The 24,268-nt window shown below is 51.5% G+C and overlaps 11 protein-coding genes across 11 annotated transcripts; 4 read left to right on the forward strand and 7 right to left on the reverse strand.

Moving 5' to 3' along the window:
* Window positions 1-225: 225 nt before the first annotated feature.
* Window positions 226-1,865, reverse strand: CC1G_03446 (hypothetical protein; the record flags this gene model as incomplete). The annotated part of the gene is made up of 4 exons (XM_001835612.2): window positions 226-1,068; window positions 1,124-1,230; window positions 1,282-1,593; window positions 1,652-1,865. 4 exons carry the CDS (start codon window positions 1,863-1,865, stop codon window positions 226-228), a joined length of 1,476 nt encoding a protein of 491 aa, XP_001835664.2.
* A 66-nt stretch (window positions 1,866-1,931) lies between these two features.
* Window positions 1,932-3,525, forward strand: CC1G_03447 (C-3 sterol dehydrogenase). The gene is made up of 4 exons (XM_001835613.2): window positions 1,932-2,139; window positions 2,196-2,521; window positions 2,574-3,384; window positions 3,443-3,525. The coding sequence occupies exons 1-4, from the start codon at window positions 1,957-1,959 to the stop codon at window positions 3,488-3,490; spliced, it is 1,368 nt and encodes a 455-aa protein (XP_001835665.1). The 5' UTR covers window positions 1,932-1,956; the 3' UTR covers window positions 3,491-3,525.
* Window positions 3,526-3,761: 236 nt separating this feature from the next.
* CC1G_03448 (cytoplasmic protein) lies at window positions 3,762-5,111 on the forward strand (the record flags this gene model as incomplete). The annotated part of the gene is made up of 5 exons (XM_001835614.1): window positions 3,762-3,988; window positions 4,056-4,230; window positions 4,288-4,555; window positions 4,606-4,734; window positions 4,795-5,111. 5 exons carry the CDS (start codon window positions 3,762-3,764, stop codon window positions 5,109-5,111), a joined length of 1,116 nt encoding a protein of 371 aa, XP_001835666.1.
* Window positions 5,112-5,191: 80 nt separating this feature from the next.
* CC1G_03449 (fatty acid desaturase) lies at window positions 5,192-7,092 on the reverse strand. The gene is made up of 7 exons (XM_001835615.2): window positions 6,905-7,092; window positions 6,800-6,844; window positions 6,484-6,738; window positions 6,081-6,394; window positions 5,868-6,024; window positions 5,477-5,816; window positions 5,192-5,418 (listed from the first exon to the last, which is right to left on the reverse strand). The coding sequence occupies exons 1-7, from the start codon at window positions 7,000-7,002 to the stop codon at window positions 5,302-5,304; spliced, it is 1,326 nt and encodes a 441-aa protein (XP_001835667.1). The 5' UTR covers window positions 7,003-7,092; the 3' UTR covers window positions 5,192-5,301.
* A 422-nt stretch (window positions 7,093-7,514) lies between these two features.
* Window positions 7,515-9,742, reverse strand: CC1G_03450 (CK1/CK1 protein kinase; the record flags this gene model as incomplete). Its single annotated transcript, XM_001835616.2, has 8 exons — window positions 9,458-9,742; window positions 9,107-9,384; window positions 8,841-9,046; window positions 8,759-8,787; window positions 8,372-8,700; window positions 7,871-8,322; window positions 7,624-7,804; window positions 7,515-7,571 (listed from the first exon to the last, which is right to left on the reverse strand). The coding sequence occupies exons 1-8, from the start codon at window positions 9,603-9,605 to the stop codon at window positions 7,515-7,517; spliced, it is 1,680 nt and encodes a 559-aa protein (XP_001835668.1). The 5' UTR covers window positions 9,606-9,742.
* A 580-nt stretch (window positions 9,743-10,322) lies between these two features.
* On the forward strand, window positions 10,323-10,746 carry CC1G_03451 (hypothetical protein; the record flags this gene model as incomplete). The annotated part of the gene is made up of 2 exons (XM_001835617.1): window positions 10,323-10,347; window positions 10,403-10,746. The coding sequence occupies 2 exons, from the start codon at window positions 10,323-10,325 to the stop codon at window positions 10,744-10,746; spliced, it is 369 nt and encodes a 122-aa protein (XP_001835669.1).
* Window positions 10,747-11,252: 506 nt separating this feature from the next.
* On the reverse strand, window positions 11,253-11,339 carry CC1G_03452 (fungal mating-type pheromone; the record flags this gene model as incomplete). The annotated part of the gene is made up of 1 exon (XM_001835618.2): window positions 11,253-11,339. One exon carries the CDS (start codon window positions 11,337-11,339, stop codon window positions 11,253-11,255), a length of 87 nt encoding a protein of 28 aa, XP_001835670.2.
* A 679-nt stretch (window positions 11,340-12,018) lies between these two features.
* On the reverse strand, window positions 12,019-14,539 carry CC1G_03453 (pyruvate decarboxylase; the record flags this gene model as incomplete). The annotated part of the gene is made up of 13 exons (XM_001835619.2): window positions 14,362-14,539; window positions 14,259-14,300; window positions 14,165-14,208; window positions 14,038-14,112; window positions 13,942-13,985; window positions 13,673-13,887; window positions 13,305-13,613; window positions 13,107-13,247; window positions 12,801-13,038; window positions 12,655-12,747; window positions 12,524-12,605; window positions 12,352-12,465; window positions 12,019-12,295 (listed from the first exon to the last, which is right to left on the reverse strand). Exons 1-13 carry the CDS (start codon window positions 14,509-14,511, stop codon window positions 12,019-12,021), a joined length of 1,824 nt encoding a protein of 607 aa, XP_001835671.1. The 5' UTR covers window positions 14,512-14,539.
* A 1,052-nt stretch (window positions 14,540-15,591) lies between these two features.
* On the forward strand, window positions 15,592-18,378 carry CC1G_03454 (metallopeptidase MepB; the record flags this gene model as incomplete). Its single annotated transcript, XM_001835620.1, has 14 exons — window positions 15,592-15,738; window positions 15,790-15,795; window positions 15,856-16,107; window positions 16,164-16,265; window positions 16,323-16,343; window positions 16,400-16,531; window positions 16,584-16,778; window positions 16,830-17,211; window positions 17,273-17,501; window positions 17,559-17,699; window positions 17,751-17,914; window positions 17,976-18,059; window positions 18,117-18,220; window positions 18,295-18,378. The coding sequence occupies 14 exons, from the start codon at window positions 15,592-15,594 to the stop codon at window positions 18,376-18,378; spliced, it is 2,043 nt and encodes a 680-aa protein (XP_001835672.1).
* A 166-nt stretch (window positions 18,379-18,544) lies between these two features.
* CC1G_03455 (hypothetical protein) lies at window positions 18,545-20,785 on the reverse strand (the record flags this gene model as incomplete). Its single annotated transcript, XM_001835621.2, has 7 exons — window positions 18,545-18,880; window positions 18,941-18,977; window positions 19,033-19,099; window positions 19,157-19,277; window positions 19,337-19,368; window positions 19,447-20,370; window positions 20,413-20,785. The coding sequence occupies 7 exons, from the start codon at window positions 20,783-20,785 to the stop codon at window positions 18,545-18,547; spliced, it is 1,890 nt and encodes a 629-aa protein (XP_001835673.2).
* A 348-nt stretch (window positions 20,786-21,133) lies between these two features.
* On the reverse strand, window positions 21,134-24,087 carry CC1G_03456 (hypothetical protein; the record flags this gene model as incomplete). The annotated part of the gene is made up of 11 exons (XM_001835622.2): window positions 21,134-21,471; window positions 21,539-21,722; window positions 21,775-21,985; window positions 22,037-22,134; window positions 22,188-22,310; window positions 22,364-22,489; window positions 22,540-22,668; window positions 22,720-22,999; window positions 23,056-23,095; window positions 23,180-23,365; window positions 23,418-24,087. The coding sequence occupies 11 exons, from the start codon at window positions 24,085-24,087 to the stop codon at window positions 21,134-21,136; spliced, it is 2,385 nt and encodes a 794-aa protein (XP_001835674.2).
* Between the last annotated feature and the right edge of the window lie 181 nt (window positions 24,088-24,268).

A 24,268-nucleotide genomic window follows, 5' to 3' on the forward strand; every position in this document is an offset into this window, starting at 1 on the left:
TCGCGCCCCGTTGGTCAAGGTTCGCAATATAAACGGTCGGATAAGCAGGAGTGCGAGCATCGAGTTGCTACTCGATGGATACCAAGGCTAAACATTTCCCGTACCCCAAACTACAAAGCATTGAAAGCGTAGAGTATACACGAGGACCTATATTACAGCGGCAGCACTTGCTAAGGTAATGGGCGAGGTGTGAATAAATAGCGAAATGAGTCCAAAGGCCGAACGCTACAGCTTCCATTTGTCAACGGCTGCTTGCACTAACCGGCCCATCTCCATTCTCGCCTGCTTCTTGGCACTCTGTGTGATCCCCTCGAGTGCATCCAACGCGCCTGGTGACGTCGTAAGGGGATCAAACTCCAGCAGGTGGCCGTCTTTCGTTGGTATTGCCACCATGGCGGAGAACGATCTTGTGTGCTTGATGGGCTTTGGTGTCGCCTCGGTACCGTCAGGTATCCGAGGAACAGGGAATCGAAATGGCCCGCCGGGTTGTAATGTAGGTTCGGGAAGGAGATGGGTTGCCTGTGAGTTGTCGCGTGAATGTGCTGTCGATGATCCGGTTTGTGACGATGAGGTGAACAGGCTCGCTTGTGAAGGGTCTCTTGAGTGGAGATTGCTGAAGGCCACAGATGGATCCCGCCGAACAATGATGTTGCTCTTCGTGCGCTTGAGTGTCCGTGCTGCACCGTTACTGCCTTCTCCCAGCCCTTCTGTCGGTGAATCGGGATCATCGTTCATCTCGACGCCTTTGAACCACCCCAAACCGAACTGATAAGGATTTGCGATGGGAGAACCGTTGACGCTGAGCATGTTCTCGTCTTTACGAGGTAAACGCATTTGCATTGTTGTCGTTGGGTCATCAGCCTTTGTAATGGTCGGGAATGCGGGAACTTTGGGTGGTAACGAGGGATTGAAACTGGAGCTTGAAGGGACGCGGGTTTGTGTTGCGGTACTCTTGAGAGGTGAAGCGGGTCGGGGGGCGGGTCGCGGATTGTATGCGCCAGTAGTGTTGTTGAAAGGGGGTCGTTTCTCTGGACTTGAAGGGCCTGGTATCCGGCTTTGTAACCGAGACTGTATTGCAAGGTCAGCACATGCAGACCAGCCTGTATATGTTCAAACGACCTACCGATGAGGCCACGGGAGTCTTTGATGTCGAGGAGAATCTGTTCCCAGATTGATGCGAGGATGAGACGGGTTTCTTTGACTTGACTGGGGAGAATGGAGCGGTTTTGACTGTAAATTGTGTTAGCTATAGTTCATACAAAGAGCGTATGGAATGCTTACCGTTCTTCGAAGGACGAGGGTCTGAATCCTTGGCCGTGCCCTTCTCTCCATCGGGATTTGGCAAAAACTTTCTCTTCCGCATGCTCTTTTCGATTTCACCAAAGTCAGGACCCACTCCTGCCGCAGCCAGCCTGTCCTTCTGGAAGCCCCGTAATGCCAGCTGGATGTTGCCGTTGTATTTCTCTCCAAATTCGCGCATCGTCATGCCCCTGACTTGCTTTGGTATCCGAGAGACTTGTCCCTCCTGGTGAATTGTAAAGTGTTCCAGACGATCTTGCAGCCATGCTTCGAACTGGCGACACCGATGTGCAACTGTACATCGTTTTCAGCGTCTGGGAAAAGGGTTGTCCAGGGGACTCGCAAGGCACACCTTCGATGTCCAAGTTGGCAATGAGCTGCCGTTTCTCCTCGTCGTTGTATTTGCGTTTTGTCGTGTGGATGTTCATGGCTGTTTCGGCCAGCGTCGAGGGCGGGTGTTGTTGGTGGTCGCCGCGATAAACAAAACGGGCAGTGCCAAGAACATCGAGCGCGACAGACAGATTCGTGCCACGTGACACGCGTTGTCGGAGGACGTGTTTCTCCATTTTATTTGTTTCAAGCTATATTAGTAGAGTCGAACGACTCTAAAACGAATACCCTATTCTTCATTCCCAACGCCCACTCCACCCCATAATAATGCCCAAGGACGTCTATATTGTCGTTGGAGGAAACGGTTTCGTGGGCAGGCATATTGTCCAGCAACTAAAGGACCGCGGTGACATCGTTTCCTCGCTCGACATCGTCCAGCGCTATGACGATGTCCCCTTTTACTCGGCGGACATCACAGAGGAGAGCCAAGTTGTTTCGGCATTGAAGCAGGTAAGCACTCCGAAGGTATTCCGGGAATAATGGCTCAGAACTGACTTAACCTGCAGTCAGGAGCTACTTGTATCATCCACACGGCTTCACCCCCAGCCAATCTCAAGGATGAGGCAATCTACTACAAAGTCAATGTGGAGGGAACGAGGGCTATCATCAACGCTGCAATTCAGTGTGGTGTGAAGAAGCTCGTTTTCACCAGCTCTGCAGGTGTCGTATTTAACGGAGAGGACAACATCGACGTGGACGAGCGCCTTCCCTATCCCGACGTTCCTATGGACGCCTACAACGATTCAAAAGCCAAAGCTGAAGCACTGGTTCTCGAATCCAATGGCAAAGGTGGCCTTTTGACTGTCGCAATCCGCCCAGCAGGTATCTTCGGGTACGTATCATTTCACCTATCCGGCACGAACGCTTGACCGACTGTTCTCCAGGCCCGGAGACCGCCAAATGATGACAGGGCTTTACCAGGTGTACGAACGGAATCAAACTCATTTCCAAATTGGCGACAACACGAACTTGTTTGACTGGACGTATGTCGGCAATGTCGCCCATGCCCACATTCTCGCCGCCGACAAACTTGATCAACCCCCTCCCGCTCCCCCTCTTGCTACCCTCGAAAAAGTGCCCCTATCCATGGACGAAGTTCCTGGTTACAATGACGCTGAGCTTGCTATGCTCGAAGAACCACTTCCTCCGATTGACTTGTCTACTGGCAAGCACAGAGTTCCCACCTGCCTCGCTCGCCCGCTAGGACCCTACGTCGAACGTCCCGAGAACGCTGACGAAATCGAGGCCAACTACTTCAACCCACCCCCAGGCTCCAACAACCGCCCAGTGAGCCGCAACCGTTTCGACCAACTCTCCCAAACTGGCATCAACCAGGCCAAACTGCACTACCCCGAGCAACACCCTCTTCAAGTCGCTGGCCAGGCGTTCTTCATCACCAACGGCGAGCCCATGTACTTCTGGGACTTTATGCGATACATCTGGCACCAGTTGGATGCATATTTCCCCGGCAAGAGGCAGCCAAGAAAACCGTTCGTTTTGCCAAAGTCTGTTGGACTGTTGGCAGCTCAGGGATCAGAATGGGTGGCGGCTCTGATGGGCAAGGAGCCCACATTTACCAAATTCAAGGTCACATTCAGCTGTGCTAACCGTTGGCACAATATCGAGAAGGCTAGGAGGGTGCTGGGTTATCATCCTCAGGTCGGTCTTCAAGAGGGCGCGAAGCTCACTGTTGATGTACGTTGTCGCATTTCCCTCATTGTCATTACCTGAAATTGACGGATGATATTTTCAGTGGTGGTGGTCTGAATATCGAAAGGGAACACACAAAACCGCCCACTAGAGTCCATTTCGGATTCCTCCCTTTCACCTATACCTGCCTACCGTACATATTGTCTATATATCTATTGTCGTCCTGCTACGCTTACGCTGTATAATGACCTGTTGCAATTCTTAGTGCCACCTTTGATCTTCGGTTTTGGGTCTAAAAACATTTGGTTCAATCATGCAGCGGCGGACGTTTCAGCACCCCTGTCGGGACCAGATAGGGGCAGACCGACTCGGTAATAAGTAATCTAATCAACACTTCAAGCGGTCGCGCTCCACATTCAAAAATGTCGTCTTCATCTCCTGCCACCAACACTGACGCCGCCAATACCTGCACGGTCCCCATTTTCCCAGATCAGACACCCTCGTACATCCTCTCGTTTCAATTCTCGTCCTGGTACCCAATCTTCTCAGATGTCAGCATCAAATCCACGATAATCAAGCCTCTCTCGGCTCAGTTCAGAGAGTACCTCGAATCGGAGAGCGTTTTTGTACCAGAAGGATCTGAAGATGTGTGAGTCTCCATTACTATCTCTCCTTTCAATTTGATACTGATACTGATTCGCGATCCGCCTTTTTAGTCCTGCTGAGAGTACACTCTCCGACGACGACAAAGACGAGAGCGAAAACGGGGATGAGGAAGAGAAAGGCTCCCCACCACCGACCTACTCCTTCCCAGAACTAGACACCCAAATCAGAGCCTGCATCCAAAAATACGATGCCGTCTTTCCCAAACTCAATTTTACTTCTCCGCGCGTATGTACTTCCCTTTAGTCCCTGCCCTCTTCCAACGATGTCTAACTTATCAAATAGGACGCAGCATGGGTCCTCCCAGCTTCCTCCCCTCTTAAATGCACATCACCTGCAGATGTGTACATGTTACTCAAATCCTCTGATTTCATTTCGCACGATTTGGAACCTAGTAGCGTATTCGAGGGGTGCCGCAAATACGAACATGGTCCCGAAGGAAAGGACGAGGGATCATGGCCCCACTACGACTTGGAATTAGTACTGAGAAAGTGGTACGCAGTCAACCCAAGTCGCGAGTTGCGCTGTTTCGTACGGGATGGCAGATTAATCGGTGCGTGTCCTAGTCCCCCCTTCTGCGAACGAAATCCTAAGGATCGGTAGGCATATCGCAAAGAGATACAAACCATTACGACTTCTTAAACGAACCATCCACAAAGGACAGGATCCTCACCGCAGTCAAAACCTTCTTTGAAACCAAAGTCAAACCTCGGATCCCAAATCAACTCGACTGTACGTCCCATCCTATTTCACAAAACCGAACCCTCAACTAACCCACATTTCCTGTGTTAGACACTTTCGACTTTTTGCTAACAAAAGACCTTTCGCGAGGTCACATCATCGACTTTAACCCTTACTCACCCCGCACCGACTCCCTGCTATTCTCATACGAAGATCTCCGGGACATCGCTTCATCCTCACCACCAGACCACATCGAGTTCCGGACCATCGATTCTGCATCCCATCCTGCCGCGGTCAGAAACGCGCCAACCCACCAACACAACATGATGCCCCTCGAAGCCATTCACCTCAGCAGCGGCAAGAGCATCGAAGAATTCGCTGAGGCCTGGCAAGACCAACTGCAAAAAAGCATGACGGACGATTCTTGATCTAGTAGGAGCACATAATAGTACTTATCAGCTTCAGTGCTTCAAATACAGAGGGCCCTTGGGATGATCCAACGAGGTAGAATTCATATCATTAGCCGTGATGTCCAGTCTATCTATTGTGTAACCAACTCCCGGACAGAAAAGTCAAGTAAGGTATAACTGTGTAGGTGGGGAATGTAGGCGGAAGCCTCTACTTTTCTACTTCAATACCAGAGTCGCTGGCAGATGTCTCGGGCATCTGGGGGCGCATCTGGGCAAGACCATGCGCGTTTTTGAAGAAGACAACATCACCCTCGTCCTCAACGAACTGTAGAGATGGGTCATTAGCGACTGGAGTAACCCTTAATAAGGATTCGTGGACATACCTTGCACTCCTTGTAGACACGGTAAACCTCCCTCCAGCCACCAGGTCGGCCTTCAGTGGGGATACCAGCGCGGTTGACAACCTTCTTGAGGGCCTCACTGGCCTCCCAAGCGTGGTAGTGGGGGATCTTGCTGCAGACGTGGTGCAGGACGTGGGTCTCGGAGATGCCGTTTGTAGCATGGGCACCGAGCCAGGCCATAACTGGGCCCAAGTCACCGAGCAAGCTTCGGTCAAAGGTAGCAAGAGCACCACGAGCGAAGGTGAACTCGGGAGCGCGGTAGTGGGGGAGCAAGGGGTCGGTGTGTTGGAGGAAGGTGATCAAGACGAGCCAGTGGTTGACCCTACAGTCGCGTCAATGGATGTTTGACCAGAATAGGCTCCGGGGTACTCACCAGAGGTAGGGGATGAGGTAAACAACAAGAACGGTGGAGAAGCCCCAGTGGTTGATACTAGCAATGATACCGGCGAGCCAGATCATGATACCAAGGTTGGACAGGAGGACCTGGTTGTAATGGTGGGGAGCGAACATGGGCGCGTTGGGATTGAAGTCTGAAGTATGATTTCATCAGTATCAAACCAATAGCGCAAGCCACAAAGCAGCGTACGGTTAGTGACCCACTTAGGGTACCTCTTCTGACCAGAAGCGTTCATCAAGATGTAGGCGGGCCATCCACCGAGCAAATACTTTGCAGAGCCAATGATAGCACCAATAGGGGAGTCACCAAGAGCATCCCAAAGCTCGCGCTTGATAACCTCGGAAACGCGGGAGCCAAGGAGGTTCTCGCCTTCCTGGTTAAGAGGCGGAAGACCGAGTTCAGAGCGGGTGTGGGGGACGAAGACTTGATCCTGGGTCATGTGGCCGGTGGAGGCATGGTGCTTGGCATGGGTGATTCTCCACGAATAGTAAGGGACGCCGACACTGGAATTGTAATTGAATCGAGGATCGTCGCCATCACGTGTCAGCTCTGTGTAACTGCAAAGGAAATGCAGTGGATAAAAATAACTCACGCAGAGTGAAGGACCCATCCCCAGGCGTTGTTGACAGCCTTGGACTCAGAAAAAGCTTGGTGACCGCATTCGTGACCGATAACCCAGATACCGGTGGCGAAGAGACCGGCGATGAAGGTGTAGAGGGCCCAGACGACGACACGGAGCGCGGTGTAGGCGTAAGGGTGAGGAAGCTCGAGGGTGGCAGGGTTGATGAGCGTGTCAAGGTACGAAGCGGCCTTGTAAGCGCAGCCGATAACGAACAAATCCCAGAACCTAGATAAAGGAACGGTCAGTGACTGCCACGCAGGCATATATTAAGCGGACATGTGCTTACACGTAGGTCGCGCCCCGCCACGCTGAACGCTTGAAGCAATGGGGACTATTGGTAGCATCTGGTCGTTAGTATGGTGCCACAATGTGAACAGCGAGCTCGACGCACGGAATTGCGGCTAGCAAGTCCTTGATAGGGATGTCCGGGACAGGGTAGACCCCCTGGTCAACGGTGGTATAGCCTTCGTCTGCCTTCTTTACACCCATACTGCCCAAAACCCAAGCTTGAAACCAAGCAGAAAGAGAAGAAAAAAGAAAAGGACAGGAAACCCTTGTTGTCGAGGGGCCTGGTCAGCGGCTGGTGAGGGAAACAGAGGCGCTCAAACGACTTGGATTTTATGGGGAGGAATTTTTGATCGGACTTTGCCGCGGTCGGCTTTTGGGGAAGGTGCCAATCAGGGTCGCACAATTATTTCTCGGTCCACATTCTCCCTGAAATCCGCGTCTATCAGCGTCTTCGCCGCACCCTAGATTTGCCCAGCCAGGCCATTGTGGACGATATCAATAATCAGAAGCAGGACAGCCGACCATTCTTGCGTTACAGGCCCTCAGTTTCCCCCAAACTTCTGAATTGCCTCCGTCCTTCATTTACAGAAAATCACCTGCAATGAAATGTGCGTTCCGCGCAAGGGGGATGGATACTGGTACAACATTATTTATGATATAGATGCTTCAGCCTGCTATGTACAATAGATAAGATTATGTAAATGTCCTTCAACTTAGCGACCGAGAGCAGCGAGTCGTTCTGCCACGCCTTCAAGGAACACGAAGCCATCCTGGGAGCCGAATTAATTCCTCTCCGAATACCAGACAAACCCGTCAACTCACTTTTGTAATGGTTCTTCCAACACATTTGTTCGTCACCTTCGCGAAATCCGACACGAGGCTCCCAAGGGCCTTGTTGCTTGGTGCAGACTTGACTTCATAGCGGAGTCGCGCTATAACCCCAAACTTGGCGCGAGCTGGTTCCTGCTGCTGCTGCTCAATAGTAGACCTTCCTCGGCTTGGCCTGAATAAAATGTAGATACGGGGGGTCAACTTTCCCGTTCCGATCACTGCGCCAATTCATACGCACCGCTTTGGAGGGATGAACACCGAAGGATCGTCCAATTGCTTGTACAGCACATCGAGGAACTGGGATCCCTCCTTGGTCAACGTTCTCGAACTGTTCATCTGCAACGCCTTGACAAACTCCTTCACCAGTCGAGCTAGTGAAGCATTGTCGGTAGCGGTTGACGCCTTCTTTGCCAGGTCCAACAATATCATTGCCTTCGGTTTGGCGTAGCGACGTTGGGGAAGCGCCGATTTGTTCTCCTCTGAGCCACTGCTAACATTAACCGTGGCTACCGGCTTCTCCTTCGATAGCAGTAATGTGCGGGGAACCACGTTGGTCCGATCTCCCAAAACAGGCCTGGCAGCCTGAAGGTTGAGATTGGTTAATCCATTAAGGATACCCTCCATCTCATCTCGATGCACCGCACCGGGCACGCGAATACGGAGTGGGGTGTGAATGGTAACCGGTTTGCGCTAGAGGCACTTCAGTCTCCAAATCCATCTAACCATTTAGAGAACTCACCATTTGTGGAGGTTGTGGCGGCCAAACCAGATCCTCACTCGGAGAATAGCCACTCTCTACCTTCAGCTGTCTGAAGTTCTCTATCCAAGTTTCGTAGTCGGGACATTGTTCAAACTTGAGTTTGCGCGTGTACCGAAGGAAGTCTTCGAACTCGACCGGTAGGCCTCGACATAGATCTTCAGGCCTGGCTGCGCGTTTTTCATCCATCAACGCATCGTGTGCTTCATCAGTTTTAGGGATGCCGTTGCGTGTCCAGGTCAGCCCTCTTGGTGTTAGGAGATGGATAAGCATCAGGGCCGCTGCCTCGAGGTCATCTCGCCGTGACGGTACTGCAGACATTGGATTTCATAAAATGACAGCAATGCAGTAGGAAGCAAATGAACTGACCTCGGCCTCTGCAATGGACGTTGACTGAACTGGCATGCCTCGTTAGACCCTCCAACAAAGCCGTGAAACAAAGCCGACACACCTGAACCAGTAATTGCCAATAAAGCTCCGCTTCGACCGACTGTCGGTGATGTGGCGTTTAGTGTGCGGGTCAATATACTGTTTCGAAAACCCGAAATCAATCATGTAAATCGTCTTGTCGTTGGGTGGAAGGCCAATGACACAGTTTCCGAGTTGAATATCTCGATGAAGGACACCTCTTGTGTGCATGAATTGTAATCGGGCGATCTAAAACACCATCGTCAGTATTGCTGGTGTGCTGGATCCTCGGAAACAAGGTTGACTGACGAGTTGCATGGCGATTGAACAAACGCTGCCTAGATCCATGGTATCCTTTCCAGTCTGTCTGAAAAGGTTATCCAAACTTGGACCCAGAAGATCAATGGCAAGGTAATCCCAGCCTCCCTGCATCCCAGCGGCCCACAGTGTCGGCATCCCCTTCCCTCCCTGCAAATATGGGTAGAGGTAGCGTTCGTATCGATTTGTTGGACATTCGTGGTCGACATCTTGGACTTTGAGGGCTACAACTTTTCCGGTATGTAGATGCTTCGCCCTGTAGATAGAGCCTATTGCGAGCCTAGTTAACCACAGTCTTCATCGAAGGCAAAATGCCTCTTGCGATGGATGAGGTGTTCGTACCAGAGTAGCCTGATCCAAGGACCTGTTCGAGGTAGTAATTTGCAAGGACGCGAGGAATAGCCTTCTTGCGTTCTACAACGTCATCATCCGAATCACTGTATCCGCTTGAATAGCAATCCGAATCGCTACCAGAGTGGGATGTGGACATGGCGAATGGTACTCGTTTCGCTTCCAGTCAAGGTGGCCTCGCTCGGGTGGCTGTTTCGTCGACGAACGGACGATTCTTGCTTGTTGTCGGCGTCAGATGTGACCAACGCAAGGCGGCGCGGGCAGCAGATGAGCGGCTCGAGGTGCACGCTGTAGCCTCAACTTGGAACACCTCGCGACACGAACCAACGCACGCGTCGGTCACGTGACTCTGGCACCAAGTGTCAAGGTTACCTTGTGACTGACTCGCGATCTCAAGCGAATGCTGTCTTCTCTGAGCCCCCCTTCAATAGAAAAGTTGCCAGAGGAATTACTTGACACCATTTTAGCCCAAGCCTTTTATGTGGATTACGACCTTTTCTCCCAGCGCTGCCCTTGTCCTTTGATCAGGAGACGCACCCTTACGACGAAGAGACTTGGAAACTTCAACTGGATGGTACACCGCGAGACCGTGTACGCTATTCTCGCGCTGTGGCTATCTCCAAGGCCCTGGCTCATGTACCGTCTTTACAGACGGTTTATTTGCTCCAATCTCACTTTATTCGGGACGGCGACGTGGTTCCTAACGCAATAAAGAACTCTTCCGTGAAGAAGATCTTTTCCAAACTCCCTCCCTCTTCCGACTATGCATTCCAATGCTTGTTGGATCCAAAATTGCCTCCGCGCCTGCGCGAGGTCCTTCGCCTTCCCCTTCCTGGACCTTGAAAACACCCGATCTATGTCCCAATTGGCGACAGAGACAGGTACGTGAGCGCTCGACTCGAGTTTGCTATTAGACTGATGTTTCGAGACTTTCAGGGCGCAATTGCACTCGACCTTTCTCTTCTACAAATTTCTCGGGGTTATGGAGAGGCCTCACAGACACCATCCTGGGGAAGAGTGGTACTGAAATCTCGGTCCTGGCTCTGTCCCACGTATCCCGCATCTATGCCAAAGTGGACACTTGGAATGCAAGGATCCAGTTTAACGTTGCATCATCACGGTCGAAAACGTCCCATTCACGGGGCGCCAGTACTCCCAGCACCTATACGAGAAGACGACAGCTTAACGAGAATATCGCGACGGGTCAATGTATTGCCAAGGCGTCACAGTCGATTTGTAGTACACTGGCTACAAGTTTGGACTCCCTGCGCACTAATTAAACAGTTTGAATTTGGGCAGTGTACCGACGCCCGATAGTCCAGCTTCCTGTGGCCCCACCGTAAACGAGTCATCCGCGGAAGAAGCCGTCCAGCACTGGCCTGTGTTTGACAACTATGTGCACAATGTAGAGTCGCTCTTCGCAGATACTGCTTACCGTTTTTGGTGCCGTCCGACTCGGTTGCCCCTGATTTTGACCTCCCCGATTCACAGAGTTCTTCGGTAGGAGAGGACTAATCGTTTCATCTGAGCCACTTCAATTGACCGCTTATCCCTAGATCGCACTCAAGTATTGCGCACAAAAAAAGGGTATATATTAACTATGATTCCAACTGGAACACATGGTCCTGAGGCCTCTATAATTCCAGTGAGGGATCCGGATGTGATTGAATGCTCCTAAAGGAGCAGTTAGCACAATCCCGAAGAATTAGACAGAAGCTAAAAAGAAGACATACCAATTCACTGAGCCATCATGGAAGGCCAGGGCTGTCATGCCAAAAAAAAACATTTAGGCGATGACGCAGTAGGCACCGTTGCCTGAGCCGCCGCCGGTCTCGAAGTTGGTGGGGATGTTGACGGTGGTGAAGGAGTCCATTGCTGATGTGTGATTTGAACTGCGAACAGTGAGAAATCCACCTTGCATCCAGCCTACCTTTTATACCTTTTTTCAAAAGGTCCATGCATCATTCCAAAGCGGCGCGCAATCGAGAGTGTCCAAGATTCTAACCACGACTTCAACAATTTAATTTCAAAAAACAATCGGGATGCTCGTTCGTTTTTGTTAGCGGTGGGGCTGTAGAAGGTCAAGGGAATTCGGAGGATGGCGGTCTATTCACCTTTGCATTCCGTCGGGTACTCGAGCGCCGTGCTTGTCAATTGTAGGGTGCCCATGCTCGGACCCGCTTCACCTTGTGTCGGTGATCGAACCGCCTGGCCTGAGGTGAGCATTCCAGCGCGACACGAGCGTTATTGTTTTCTGTGCTAAGCGCGAGCCCAATCAAAGGGAATCTGTTGAGCTGAATTTTGTCAGAGGTGTGTCACGGAGCCGCAATGACAATAGCGTGTAGAGGTTGGAAGGGCCATTGTTTGAGTCAAATAGAATAAGGACAACAGGTCCCTGAACTTTCGAAGTTGTCGTATGGGATTCATCGAGTTGTTCATTTCGAGTTCAAATTCGATTCACACTGCAGGATGTAGTTCATATCTTAGCAATTGATAATACAAGTACAATAGGGTCCATTCAAATCGCCCCAACCTCAAGCAATTCAACCAACCTACACCGGGCTATTGACGGTACCCAACTTGGCCGGAGCATAGATGTTCTGCTTGCTGCTCAGCTCAGTCTGCAACTTCAAGATCCTCGGCGCATCCAACCGATCCATCAACACCTCGATCAGCGTAATCTTGTCCGGGTTCATAAAGCTGTCTTCATTGAGCAGCCTATCCAGGTCCTGCTTGTTGGTGAGGGTGTGCGAAGCCGTTTCGGTTTGGCGATCGCCGAGGACGTCCAAAAGCTGGGACCATTTCCAGTCGGCGATGTCGTTGTATTTTCTGCATATCGATGTTAACGTGGGCCACGAGAGATAAAGGCGGAGAAGGGAACGTACCGGTGCTTGCCGTGAATCATACGTTCAATAACATAGCCGTGGTTGTTGAGGACAAAGATAATCGGCTTCAAACCCAAACGAATCATCGGCGACAGCTCCTGAACAGTCAGTTGACTATGCAAGCTTTATTTAGCACTTCTGAACGAAAATAGGACAGAGGCCAGACACTCACAGACTTCCATCTCCCACAAATAGAATGACACGACCCGCAGACTTCATCTCCCGAGCCGCGACCGCGGCCCCAAGAGCAGCCCCTGAAAGAAGATCAGCGGACAATCCAGATGGGAAAGGATAGGGACTGACCGACAGACCAGCCAATACTTCCCCAGAAGATTTGACTGAGGAGGTGCGACTTGGGTGGAAGCGGGACGTCCATGATACCGAAGTTGGCCGTTCCTGAGGGCATTATCAACTGCTGTCCGTGAGGTTCAGTTGATGAAAACACCCACCAGTTTCAGTGACAATGATATCGCCCGACTTGAAGAAATGACCCATTCGCGGCCAGAAGTAAGCCTGGGTAATCGACTGCGTAGCCTCTTGAGGAAGCCTATTGGCGAACGGCGTAACGGGGATCTTGTTGGCGATGGGATAGAATTGCTGAAGTCGGTCTTTCAACTTGGGAAGCAGTTCCTTAAAGCCGATGTTTGGGAACACAGCATATTGGACTTGAGTGTAGGAAGAGTGGAGCTTTATACATTGTCACCGTCAGTATTTCTGAAGAAAGGGGGAATGAAGTATTTTAGGAGAATACGTACTTCGATGAGACGGCGGGTGGGAATGTTATAAGTAAAGTTCCCAGAATTGAAATCAGTTTGAAGGGAACCAATCGAAAGAATCAATTTAGCCTTTTCCACTTGCTCCTTCACTTCCGGAGGAGTGACAGAACCAACATAGATCTGTGTGAAAGTCGAGTTATTAGTGTCATCGAATTATCAAAATAGCGCCATGCTTACTCCTCCATAGCGTTTCCAGTTCTCGTCGACTGCGGTTTTACCCATGGGAGCGGCGAAAACAGGGAAGCCAGTCTCTTTCAAAAACTCCATAACCTCCTTCCGGATGCCGTAACGCATAACACACGCATCGACGAGGACCGCGACGTCCGCTTCAGCCTCCTTGACTCTCAGCTCGATGAGATCCAGAACGAACTCTTCGACTTGAGACTCGTTCAGTGTTTCTCGTCGAGTGAGTGGCGTGTGCAGGCGGTTGGAAGTGATTTCGAAGCTGACCATATCGGTGGGAAGCATCAAATAGACTGGTCGATTCTGAATATCGTTATCGTTGAGTACTCGCTACTACGCTGGGAGGCATATAGATCACGTACCTTGGTAATACATTCGGACAAGGCGCGGTCGATCTCGGACGCCGCTGTGTTTGGGTCGTTTATCATGGTCTGATAGCAGGTGAATTGCCCGGCGGCTTTGCTGAACGCATCGAATCTCCCGTCTCCCAACGTATGGTGGAGGAGGGGTCGCTTCTTCTGCTGAGTGGTGCTTGGCACTCCAACGATATGGAGTACGGGAACCATCTCGGAAAACGCTAAGAGGTGGTAGGTAAGCATTGGCTGCACATAACTGGACGGGCGAGATTCACCTCCGGCAATTCCATTGGTTGCGGACAGTTCGCCCACTCCGAAGCTGCATCGTTTGTTAGTGCAACAGTCGAAGAGGTCGTTCAACAAGAACGCACGTGGTAAGAACGACGCCGATGGTGCTCTTGGCTCTGGCATAACCATCGGCAGCGTAGGCAGCGTTCAATTCGTTACTGAGAGGCGAGTTAACGAAGACCACACGAAAGTTGGGTTCATGGTGCATACCAGTTACCAACCCATTCCATCAAACGATGGTCTTCGACAAGATCCTAAGTTCTGCGTCAATGACATCGACAATGACATGCGGCGACAGACTCACAAGAAAACCAAGGTTGAAGTCACCGGGAACGCCGAACATATGCTAGCGAGGAGTGATGTCATTCGTTGAGAAACTTTCGGTAGATGAAAGGTGGAATGCTCACCCGAACGCCCAGTTGAGCGAGCCTGGTCAAAAGGTAGTCGCCAATTCTCACTGTGTCCGCGCCTTGTTTAGTATGCAAGGCCTGCATCTCCATACGAAGACGAGAAATCTCGGCTTGCAAAGATTCGATATTGCTCCCAGTACCAGGCATTTTTCAGAAAATTTGAGCGTCAGGAGCGAGTTGTGAGTAAAGAAGGGGGGTGAGGAAGGTAGGGTATATCCTGCAGACAGAATTTATAGACAGTCATCTATGAGCACATATTTGTTTGAGGCTTCTTGTCTAGAATACGTAGTTTCAGAGTCTTGCTTCTGGAGTGTGGAACCACGAAAGTGGAGATGACGAAAAGGTATGCGTTATCAGTGGGCCCGTCGCGTTCTTTGCTGCCTAGAGGAGGTTTAAAGATAGGACTTGGTTCATCGTAATCCCAGATTATGAAGCGTCCACATATATAGTCCAGAGGGCATTCGAGATCTGTTCCAGGGATAGAGACAAAGGCAACTTGATGACGACGTCCCGCAGACAGGGGCTGATTTGACGGAGTCTCGCTCCTCTCCCTGGTCCCTCCGACGCCGGATTGGCATGGACCATGATGGACCATGGACCAACCTTGCGATCAAAGGCATCGGCCTCTGATACAAGCACGGACAAGCAACGAGACTGATACCCTCAGGGCTCAGAGTCGGAGTCATGCATCATGATTCCTGGGGCCACGTCCGGGAAGAGGCAAGCTACTGTGTTCTAGGATAATGTACAGAAAGTTGTGACTGATCCCAGCGTCGATGCCGTGTATGAAGAAGTCCCAGAAGCATTTCTCTGGAGGTCCAGTGTAGCCGAGATAAGATTAGATGCACCAAATCCCATTTGATGTGACGTTGAACCCGCCAGCAATGCAAAAACAGTTTCCCTACCTCTACCTATATGGTTCTAACGCGCGTTACGACGCGCAAAGCAGCGTTCTATGCCAGCCACAAAAGGACTGCGCTAAAATGGGGCAGCGCACTGGCCGTTGGACTGGCAGCGTTTAACATGGCCAGAGGGCCAGCAGCGGCGCAGCTGAGCCAATGGTCAGGTGTTGTCCAATCTGGAAATGTCCGAGCCTTGCAACTCATAAGCAACCGGAACGCGTTTGGCTTGGGTTCTTCATTCTCGTCCACAAGATCTTTCTTTTCTTCCCCGCGCTCAAGACTACCAACTTCTTCTCTATTCTCATCCATCTCATCGTCGTCGAATATGGGCTTGACACCACCGCAACCACCTCCGGAATGGAACCACACCGCTGAAGATATCACCAGGCTCGTCAAGGAGGCGATTGAGAAGGATAGGGCCGTCATGGACAAGGTCGGGGCTCTCGACCCCAAGGACTGCAACTTTGAATCGGTAATTACCCATCGCTGAAGCCCATACATGTCCACTGACCTTGTGCTCCAGGTCTTCGTAAGTTGTCGCGAGATCTCCATCTCCTAAAGCAATCATTTAAATAACCGCGACGCCCAGCTTGCCCTCACAGAATCAGACACCCTCTTGGACTCGGTCGTGCAACCCTTGGCCTTCTACCAGAATGTATCGCCCAGCAAGGAGTTGCGCGACGCATCCAACGAAGCTGAATCTCTCGTTCGGGACTTTGGCGTTGAATCGTCCATGCGATTGGACGTCTACAATGCAAAGGTCGCTGCCGAGAAGAACCTCAAGGAATCCGGTGAATGGGACAAGCTCTCTCCGGAAGACCAGCGATTGGTCGAGAAGATGGTATGTGATGCTGTTGTCTGCCCCATCTCCCCAGCGCTCATCTATACCGACACTAGGTCTTGGATGGAACCCGCGCTGGTTTGGCTCTTCCTGAGGAGAAACGCGACGAGTTGAAGAAACTGAAGAAGGAGCTGTCGCAGACTTGCCTCGAGTTCAGCGTGAGTGATCCCAACCTCTTCTGCGCTGGATGTCGCGCTAACCCACTCATCACACAGAAAAACTTCAATGAAGAGAACGTATGTGTGTGAAGGTACATGTGTCCAGTACGAGAACTGAACAAATCACTCTTTAGAGCGTTATCACTTTCACCGAGGAGGAACTCAAGGGCGTCCCCAAAGATGTCATTTCCGGTTACACCAAGCGAACGGAAGGCGATACCACCGTCTATGATGTTACCTACAAGACTCCTGACATCTTCCCGATCGTAAGCCCTATCTTCCCCAACATCCGTTTCATTCCTCTAAGATACCGTATAGTTCAAATTCGCCGAGAACCCCGAGACTCGTCGACGAGCACAAGAAGGCCATGAAAGCCGTCTGCAAATCAATGTCCCCCTGCTCGACAAAGTTCTCGACCTCCGACGACAAATCGCCTCCCTTCTTGGCTACAAGACATGGGCCGATTACATCACCGAGGTCAAGATGATCAAGTCTGGCAAGGGTGTCCAGGACGTGCGTAGCGGCCGCTCTCTGTCATGGGTTTTCCCCTAACCCGTTTCCTAGTTCCTCGACGATTTGGAAAGCAAACTCCGCCCAGTCGGCGAGAAGGAGAAGGCCATCCTCCTCGAGCTGAAGAAGAAGGACCATGAGGAGAGAGGCCTCCCCTTTGACGGCAACTTCTACCTCTGGGACTACAGGTATTATGACCGCAAGTACATCGAGCAAACACTGGATTTGGACGACATGGTCGTCAAGGAATACTTCCCTGTCTCCGTCGTGGTTCCGACCATCCTCAACATCTACCAAAGCCTCCTTGGTGTACGGTTCGAGGAGATCAAGGGTTCGACCTGGCACCCCGATGTTCAGCAATTCGCCGTCTGGGAGAAGGACGCCAAGGACGAGTCGGGCTTCATTGGCTACTGCTACCTCGATCTCTTCCCTCGACGTAAGACGCCGAACCCAACGTCTTACCCCTCCAGTAACAGTGACTGACTTGCATTTTCCAGCTTCCAAGTACTCTCACGCTGCGGTTTGGCCCTTGCTATCGGGATACCAGAAGCGGGATGGCTCTCGCAGCTACCCGCTTGCCGCCATGGTAGCCAACCTGGCCAAACCCACCCCAGACAAGCCCGCTCTCATGCGACATGACGATGTGGTCACTTTCTTCCACGAGATGGGCCACGTCTTCCATGGACTGCTTAGCCGCACCAAGTTCGCTCGCTTCCACGGTACCAGGTACTTTGCCTTTCTTTCATGAGGGTGTCGAGCAGGCTAACACAGCCTTGAATATAGCGTTGCGCGCGACTTTGTCGAAGCGCCTTCCCAGATGTTGGAGAACTGGTGCTGGGAACCCAAGGTGCTCCAACAGATGTCGAGCCATTACGAGACCCAGAAGCCGCTCTCACCTGAGCTCATCGATAAAATCATCAAGAGGTGAGTCTTCCGCTTCCTCAGCCCACGAGCTTGAGCTGAATCACGGGGCAGCCGATACGTCAACGTTGGCCTGTTCTACCTCCGCCAGATCTTCTTCGCCAAGTTCGATCTGAAGGTTCACACTGACCAAGAGAAGGAGGATTACACCAACCTTTGGTCCTCGCTCAGGGAAAAGGTTTCGCTCGTCAAGTCTGGCAAGCCTTGCCCCGGACAAGGTAAGAATCTGGTCTCGATAAGCAGCGGCAATGATTGCTGACCATCGTCCACTGTCTGTAGGCACCTTTGGTCATATCACTGGTGGCTACGATGCCGGCTACTACGGATACACCTACTCATTGGTCTTCGCCGCCGATATGTATGGTGTGTACCTTCCCAATTTCTCCGGTCACGAGTCGATCTCTAATGGTGTTCTTTCAGCTACTGTGTTCAAGGCCGATCCTCTCGACCCTGCCCGCGGTAAGCAATACCGCGACAAGATCCTGCGATGGGGTGGAAGCCGTGAAGAGCTTGATTCACTCAAGGTAAATTAACGGTCCCCCGCTGTCCTCTCCTACCGGATCTTGGCAGAACTGACTCGACCCTCTTACTCTGACAGGACTTCCTGGGAAGAGAGCCGAACAGCAATGCCTTCCTCGAAGAAGTCTTCGGCACGGTCCCTCAAGCTTCTTCGCATCTCTAGATTGTGCCCTGATATTGATACATTGCTTGATACATCGGAATTGCAAGTCATCCTGTACACTATCATAAGTTGAATCAAACCCCAGTTCTAGATTTAAATCGACGGGCGTCCCAATAGAATAATTAAAGTTAACAGGGAGTGGGGGTGGCAAATTGTAAACGAGTCGTTATTGTTTCGGGCCGCGAACTTCAATGGTAGGAGGCTCTTCGTCGTCTTCATTGTCTCCCTCAGCTGCGTCATCGTCGTCGTCGTTGCCGTTGAATTCAGCGGCAGACGAGAAGTCGGGCATACGATCCACACTTCCCGGACCGCCATCTCGACGCTTTTCCTCCTTCTGTAGTTCATCACGCATGGCATGGACGTCCTCTTCGACCTTTCCTGCAATACGATCAATACCAGCTTCGGCAAGTTTGACACGCCTGCGGGAGGTCGAGAGGTGCGCAGCTTTCTTGGGAGGACGCTTGAGACGACGGCGAGCCACCATGACAGGCACGGAACATTTCTAAATAGAACATTAACAATCCTATTTGGAAAGTGTGAATGCTTAGGCAGTCGAGCTTACCTCAATTAGATAATGCGAAGTGGAACCAAGAAGGATGCTGAGGGGTATCTTAGCAAAGGAACACAGGAAGAGAAAATACCAAGAAGACCTACCCGTTCAAATGACTCAAACCTCGGGAACCTACGATGAGCATGGTAGGTTCGACGTGGTCCACAATGTCTGGCACAGGTTCGAAGAGTTAACACTGAATACCGAACGCAACTCGGGCCTACACACCTAGTAACATGTGCCTTGCATTCTTCGCATGCCAGGCCTGGCACGCAATGGTGACGTTGAGACGAGTACGTTGCAAGAGCCCCGTCACTTGACGGGCGAGAATGTAAGCCATTCCTTGACGCTGGGAATAATTATGGCTAGTCTCTTTAATCCTTCTCGAAGGTAGATTTAAACACGCACCTCTTGTTGGTTTCTAAGTTTAGTGCTACGATCTGCAGCATTTGGCACTTCCGGGTCAACTTGAGCGAAGGGTTGAGAGTATGGACAGAGGGGGACAACAGAAAACATACCTTTTGCTTCATTCTCCATGACGTTGACCAATAGCATCTCATCTCCATCTCGCAACACAGTGCCAATCCCCCACTCGACTGCGTATCGGGATTCATCGCTCAGATCACTAGCCACGACATACCGTCTGCGCTTGCGATCCAGTTCAGTCAATTTGGCTTCGGGGTCACCTTGAGTGATAGTAATAGTACAGCGGTCCCGTTGGAATACTGGCCTCGAGGTGTTGAGTGGAAGCGGTTCGTGCGTTCGCATAGTCTTGCGCCTCCTAGGGTTCCGTTTACCTCGAGCACCCGTAGAGTTCAAGGTAGTCGGGAAATAGGGTTCAAGCGGCACCACAACGTTAACGCCTTCACCAACAGGATCGGGGTCTTCGACTTCGGGCAGGGGTTCAGCGGCAATAGGGGCGATAATGGCGTTCTGTTCCGTGTTCCTCTCTGTGACGGGATCAAAGAAATCCTCGTCGCTCAAGGAGTCGTCATCAGAATCGCCATCGCTGGTATCGTCGTCAACGTTATCCGTGTCTTCCCCATCCATGAAAGCCGAACGACTTTGGACCGTTGACTCTGCTTCGGAGTACTCCACATCGGAGTGCCCGAGTGGAACAGGTTGGGGTGGCGGAGAGGAGTCGTTGCCGCGGGATCGCCACTTGCGCAGGGAGAATGGGGAAGAAGAGCGGGCACGCGATTGACTACGGGAGGCTGCCTGCTTCTCGGGAGGAGCTTGGGAGGCGGATTTGCCACTACTCCGCCTTGTGCTGAAGAGGGATCGCCCGCGATCGTCCTCCTTTGTGTTGGTGCGCGACAGAGATAGCATGTTGCTCAACGACTTGCCGAATAGATTTCTCTGCGAGTCGGCGTTGGACTTGTGTGTTTGCTGGGAACTGGTACGCTCCAGAGCGTTTATAATGATTTGCGAGGCCTGGTTGTCTAGATCCTGTGAGGGCGAGGTCAGCATGTTGTTGGACAAACGTCGCTTGGGTGTTCCAGGAACAGAATTCGGGGGAGAGTCGAAAGAGAGATTGCGGATGATCGAAGAGGGACGGGACAGGCTGGGTCTGGAGGACGAGACCGCTGCTGGGGCCTCTGGAGCTGGCGTGGAGGCCTTTGAGCTGGGATTGCTGATATCGAGCTCCTCGCCCTCCTTGGGCGTTGCCAAATTGACGACCGAAGACTGATTAGAGCGTGTGCCCAGTCCCAGTTTGCTCAACGCGCCGTTCTGGGTGCTCGATGAAGAGCCAGTGCGAGCCATGGCGACGGGACGAGTAGAGTTGGCCGACGTTGGCCTGGAGATCATGCCCATCCATCCCCTGCGCCCCGCCTTTGCGTTGTCGTCGTTGCTCATGGTGGTGGTAACGGAACAAAGAAGATTCAAGTTAAAATCTACAAAGCTTACCTCAGTATCGCTCGGGGATTTTGTATGATGATGAGACTGCGAAAAGATCAGTCAGGACCCAGGAAGCGACCTAACCGAGCCTTGGCATACCGCATCCTCCATCATCACTGCCATTGCGGTCGTCTTGAACAGGCCACAGTCTGTCTTACCCCACTTTGCGGAAGGATGCTCCCCGTTTCACTCTACACGTGATATTCTAGATCACCTATAGACTGTATTTAGTAGAGAGTGGCGGATAATTAGTATCAATACACTAGGATAAGTCTAAAGTAATAGGCTGAAAGATCGTATCTAATATTATACACTAGCAGGGCGCTTCGCTCGCCACACAACTTTGGGCTGATCCCCGTATAACTCAGTTTCTCTCTCCGACTCCGCCTTACCAACCCTGGACAAGTACCGCAGATGCTGAATCGCAGGTGGCGGCTGCATAAACAAGTTGGGATTAAACTCGGCTTCTTGCTCGGAAGGCTTCCCGCTATGATTGAGCGAAGCCCAGTACGCTTCCAGTTCGTCTTCCGCAACATGCGACGGGATGAGGAAGGCAGGGTTCTGTCTTGCCCTGGCGGACGCCAAGTTCTCTCGCTTGGTCTCGTTTGTCAACGTCAGCCGTGAGATCTTGTATTTCATTGTCCCTGAGAGTTGCAGCCAGCCGGTCAGTATAAGAGAACACATGGGCAACACGGGAAGGGTGATACGTACAATCTCCGTCAGTGGTGACGGCTGCCTTAATACCCTTTACAGGATCCTCTCCGAGGTAACTCGTCACCTCAACGCGCAGCTGTTCAATTGGACGCTGCTCTTCGGGTCCATTCCACTCAAGAGGTTCCACCCAGATGTACATTCCCTTGGTATCTTCTTTGGTTTCAAAGGTAGCTTTGAGGGACTGACGAAAGAATCAGAAAAGGCGGTGGCATGGTACGATCTGCGCAGCGTACCTGTTTCTTGAAGCAACCCGCCACCTCATCCATAACCTTTTCCATCAATCCCACACACTTTTCAAACACCCGATCGCCGACACCGGGTTCGGTGGAACCGTAAAGACAAGCATCCATCTCGGAGAGAGGGATATACTGGAATCCAAACATCCTGCCAGTGTTGTGGTATGCCACTATCACTCCATCCATGTTTCCAATACGGACTTGGAAACTGGATAACCCATGAGCATCATCGCTTCAAGCACAGTATAGAACTGCTTACCTATATTTCAAGAACGCGGAACGAATCAGATCGTAGTACTCTTTCTCAAAGCTCTCGAATCGTCCGGTCTGTTTCTTGATGGTATATCCTGTGTGTTCCTTGCACGCGTGTCAAATTGAGGACAGGCATCGACGAGAAAATAGGGACACACCTCATAATTCAGAATATCTAACCGCGTTGCAACGCAAGCTCTCGTCTTGATATCGAAAACTCCTGTCCCAGGTAACCGAGGGTCATAGCAATCCAGTTGCGACCGCATAACAAATGCTTTCGACTAACCAGGCATGAGAACCAATGGGCGACCGGGAGGTATGAAAGAGAACGCACCTTGGCGTAACGATACGGTTCCCGCTCGTTTTTCATGGATTCTGATTCCGGAGGTTCGGGAGAAGCCTTCAACAACTGCTTAAATTTGGCCGGATTGAGGGTGAGGAATTTCTCCAGGAGCGTGCCCTGTACAAACCTGTTGGCAAAACCTCTACGAAGCAAGGGATGTCTCTTACCAGCCAAGTAAGAACTGTCTTCTCTGGAAAATCGGTCTTGGACTTGTCCGAGTCAATGCAATACACCCCGTCCTTGTAGTTGAGAATGATGGAGGCCGGCCATCGTTGTCCAGGAGAGAACGTCTTGGGCTGTAAAATTCGTCAGACATGGCTGCAGACCTGACGGCAGGCATAACGTACCTGGTTCCTGAACGCCTGGCTGAGACAGGACGTGTCGACTTCTTTCGTTTCGGAGATCAAGAAATAACACTGCGAGAGGATACCGCTAAGCGATGATGTCGATCCACAGAACCGCTTCTTTTCTCGCAAAGCCAAGGAGCGCAGGTCGTTGTCCCTCGAGCTGGGTACGAAACCAGGAATGCGATCGTAGTCGAATTCTGATACTTTTGGTATCTTCTCTAACCATGGGGTAAAGTTGTAAACTCTCGATCGCGGATCCTGAACCCAATGGACACCTGGACTATAGAACGACTTATGTTAGATGTGGACATTGCATTCAATACAGAGGTAACTTACTTGAACAATACACGATCCAACCCGTGTGCAAGTTTCGCGACTGGAGGGCGAGGGAAATTGGGAACAATATCTAATCGCTATTCGTTAGTCTCGGGCACCGAAAGGAGCCAAAAGGGACACTTACCTCGAAGAACCTCTCCTTCTGGCTTCAGCACTCCAGATACTTCATTCCGGATGAGTGCACCATGAGGGGGCGGGTCTCTCAGTCGTGTCTCATTGGACTTGGACCTCTTCTTCTTCTTCTTTAAGCGTCCCGTCACCGATGGCTTGAGTAGGGTTTGGCCTTGAGCTTTTGCCTTCACAGTCAAATCTACAAGCACAGGTCAGTGAGCTGGATACGGCCCTGAAATGAAGGGACATACCGTCCTTCCACTCTGTTTCCTTCCAATTCTCTTCCATCAACTGCGACAGAGGGGATGGCTTCTTGGCAATAGGTGTCTTGAGGGTCGGCGCCGTGGCCTTCGAACCATTCTTGCTTGGCGCACTCGACGCTGACGACTCAGAGTATATCTCCTGCAAGTGCTGAGTGACAGATGAAGATCTTGTCGGCGGTTCCTGATTACTAGCCTTCTTCTTCTCGCCCTCTAGTGCGCGCCATTCCGTCAAGGATGGTACCTCCAAGGTGCCGTTTTGACCGCCATCGAAAGAAAATCTTTCAGAACGTAGTGTGTCCGTCTCCTTCAGCTGTTCCTCTGTGCTAGTGGTGGACTCCCTCCGAATAGCCCGTCCTTCTTCCGCGAAGTCCTTGGTCTGTTTCTCTTGAGCCTGTTGCCTGACATGCGCATGAAGTCCACTGAGGAAGGGTGTCGGTGCGTTGGAGGACTTCTTCTTTTTACGTCGAGAACGTCGTCCTGGGATGTCGTTCACATGATTAAGCGCCGGACTTGTTTCTACCGCTGAGGGTGTCGCCTGTTGGGGTGTTGCAGACGGTGTTGAGAAGAAAGCAACATGGGCGACTCTTGAAGATGATGCAGACGACGAGGACGATACAAAGTGTGAGAAGAGCGCCCTTTTGCAGGTATTGTGAAGCATAGAGGTTTTAAATGGTGACAAGTGTTCGTCCTGGACGCGCCCTTGGACGTGACGGTGCTGGACGAAAAAGCAGCTTGCCATCAAAACGGGGAGCGCTGCCATCTGATGACGGAACAGAGTCGGCCCGGATCAATGATTTCACCATGACAAGCACAGAGATCAGCTGTGACCAAAGGGTCCT

This window comes from Coprinopsis cinerea, assembly GCF_000182895.1.
Source record: "Coprinopsis cinerea okayama7#130 chromosome 8 map unlocalized cont3.8, whole genome shotgun sequence".
NCBI lineage: Eukaryota > Fungi > Basidiomycota > Agaricomycetes > Agaricales > Psathyrellaceae > Coprinopsis > Coprinopsis cinerea.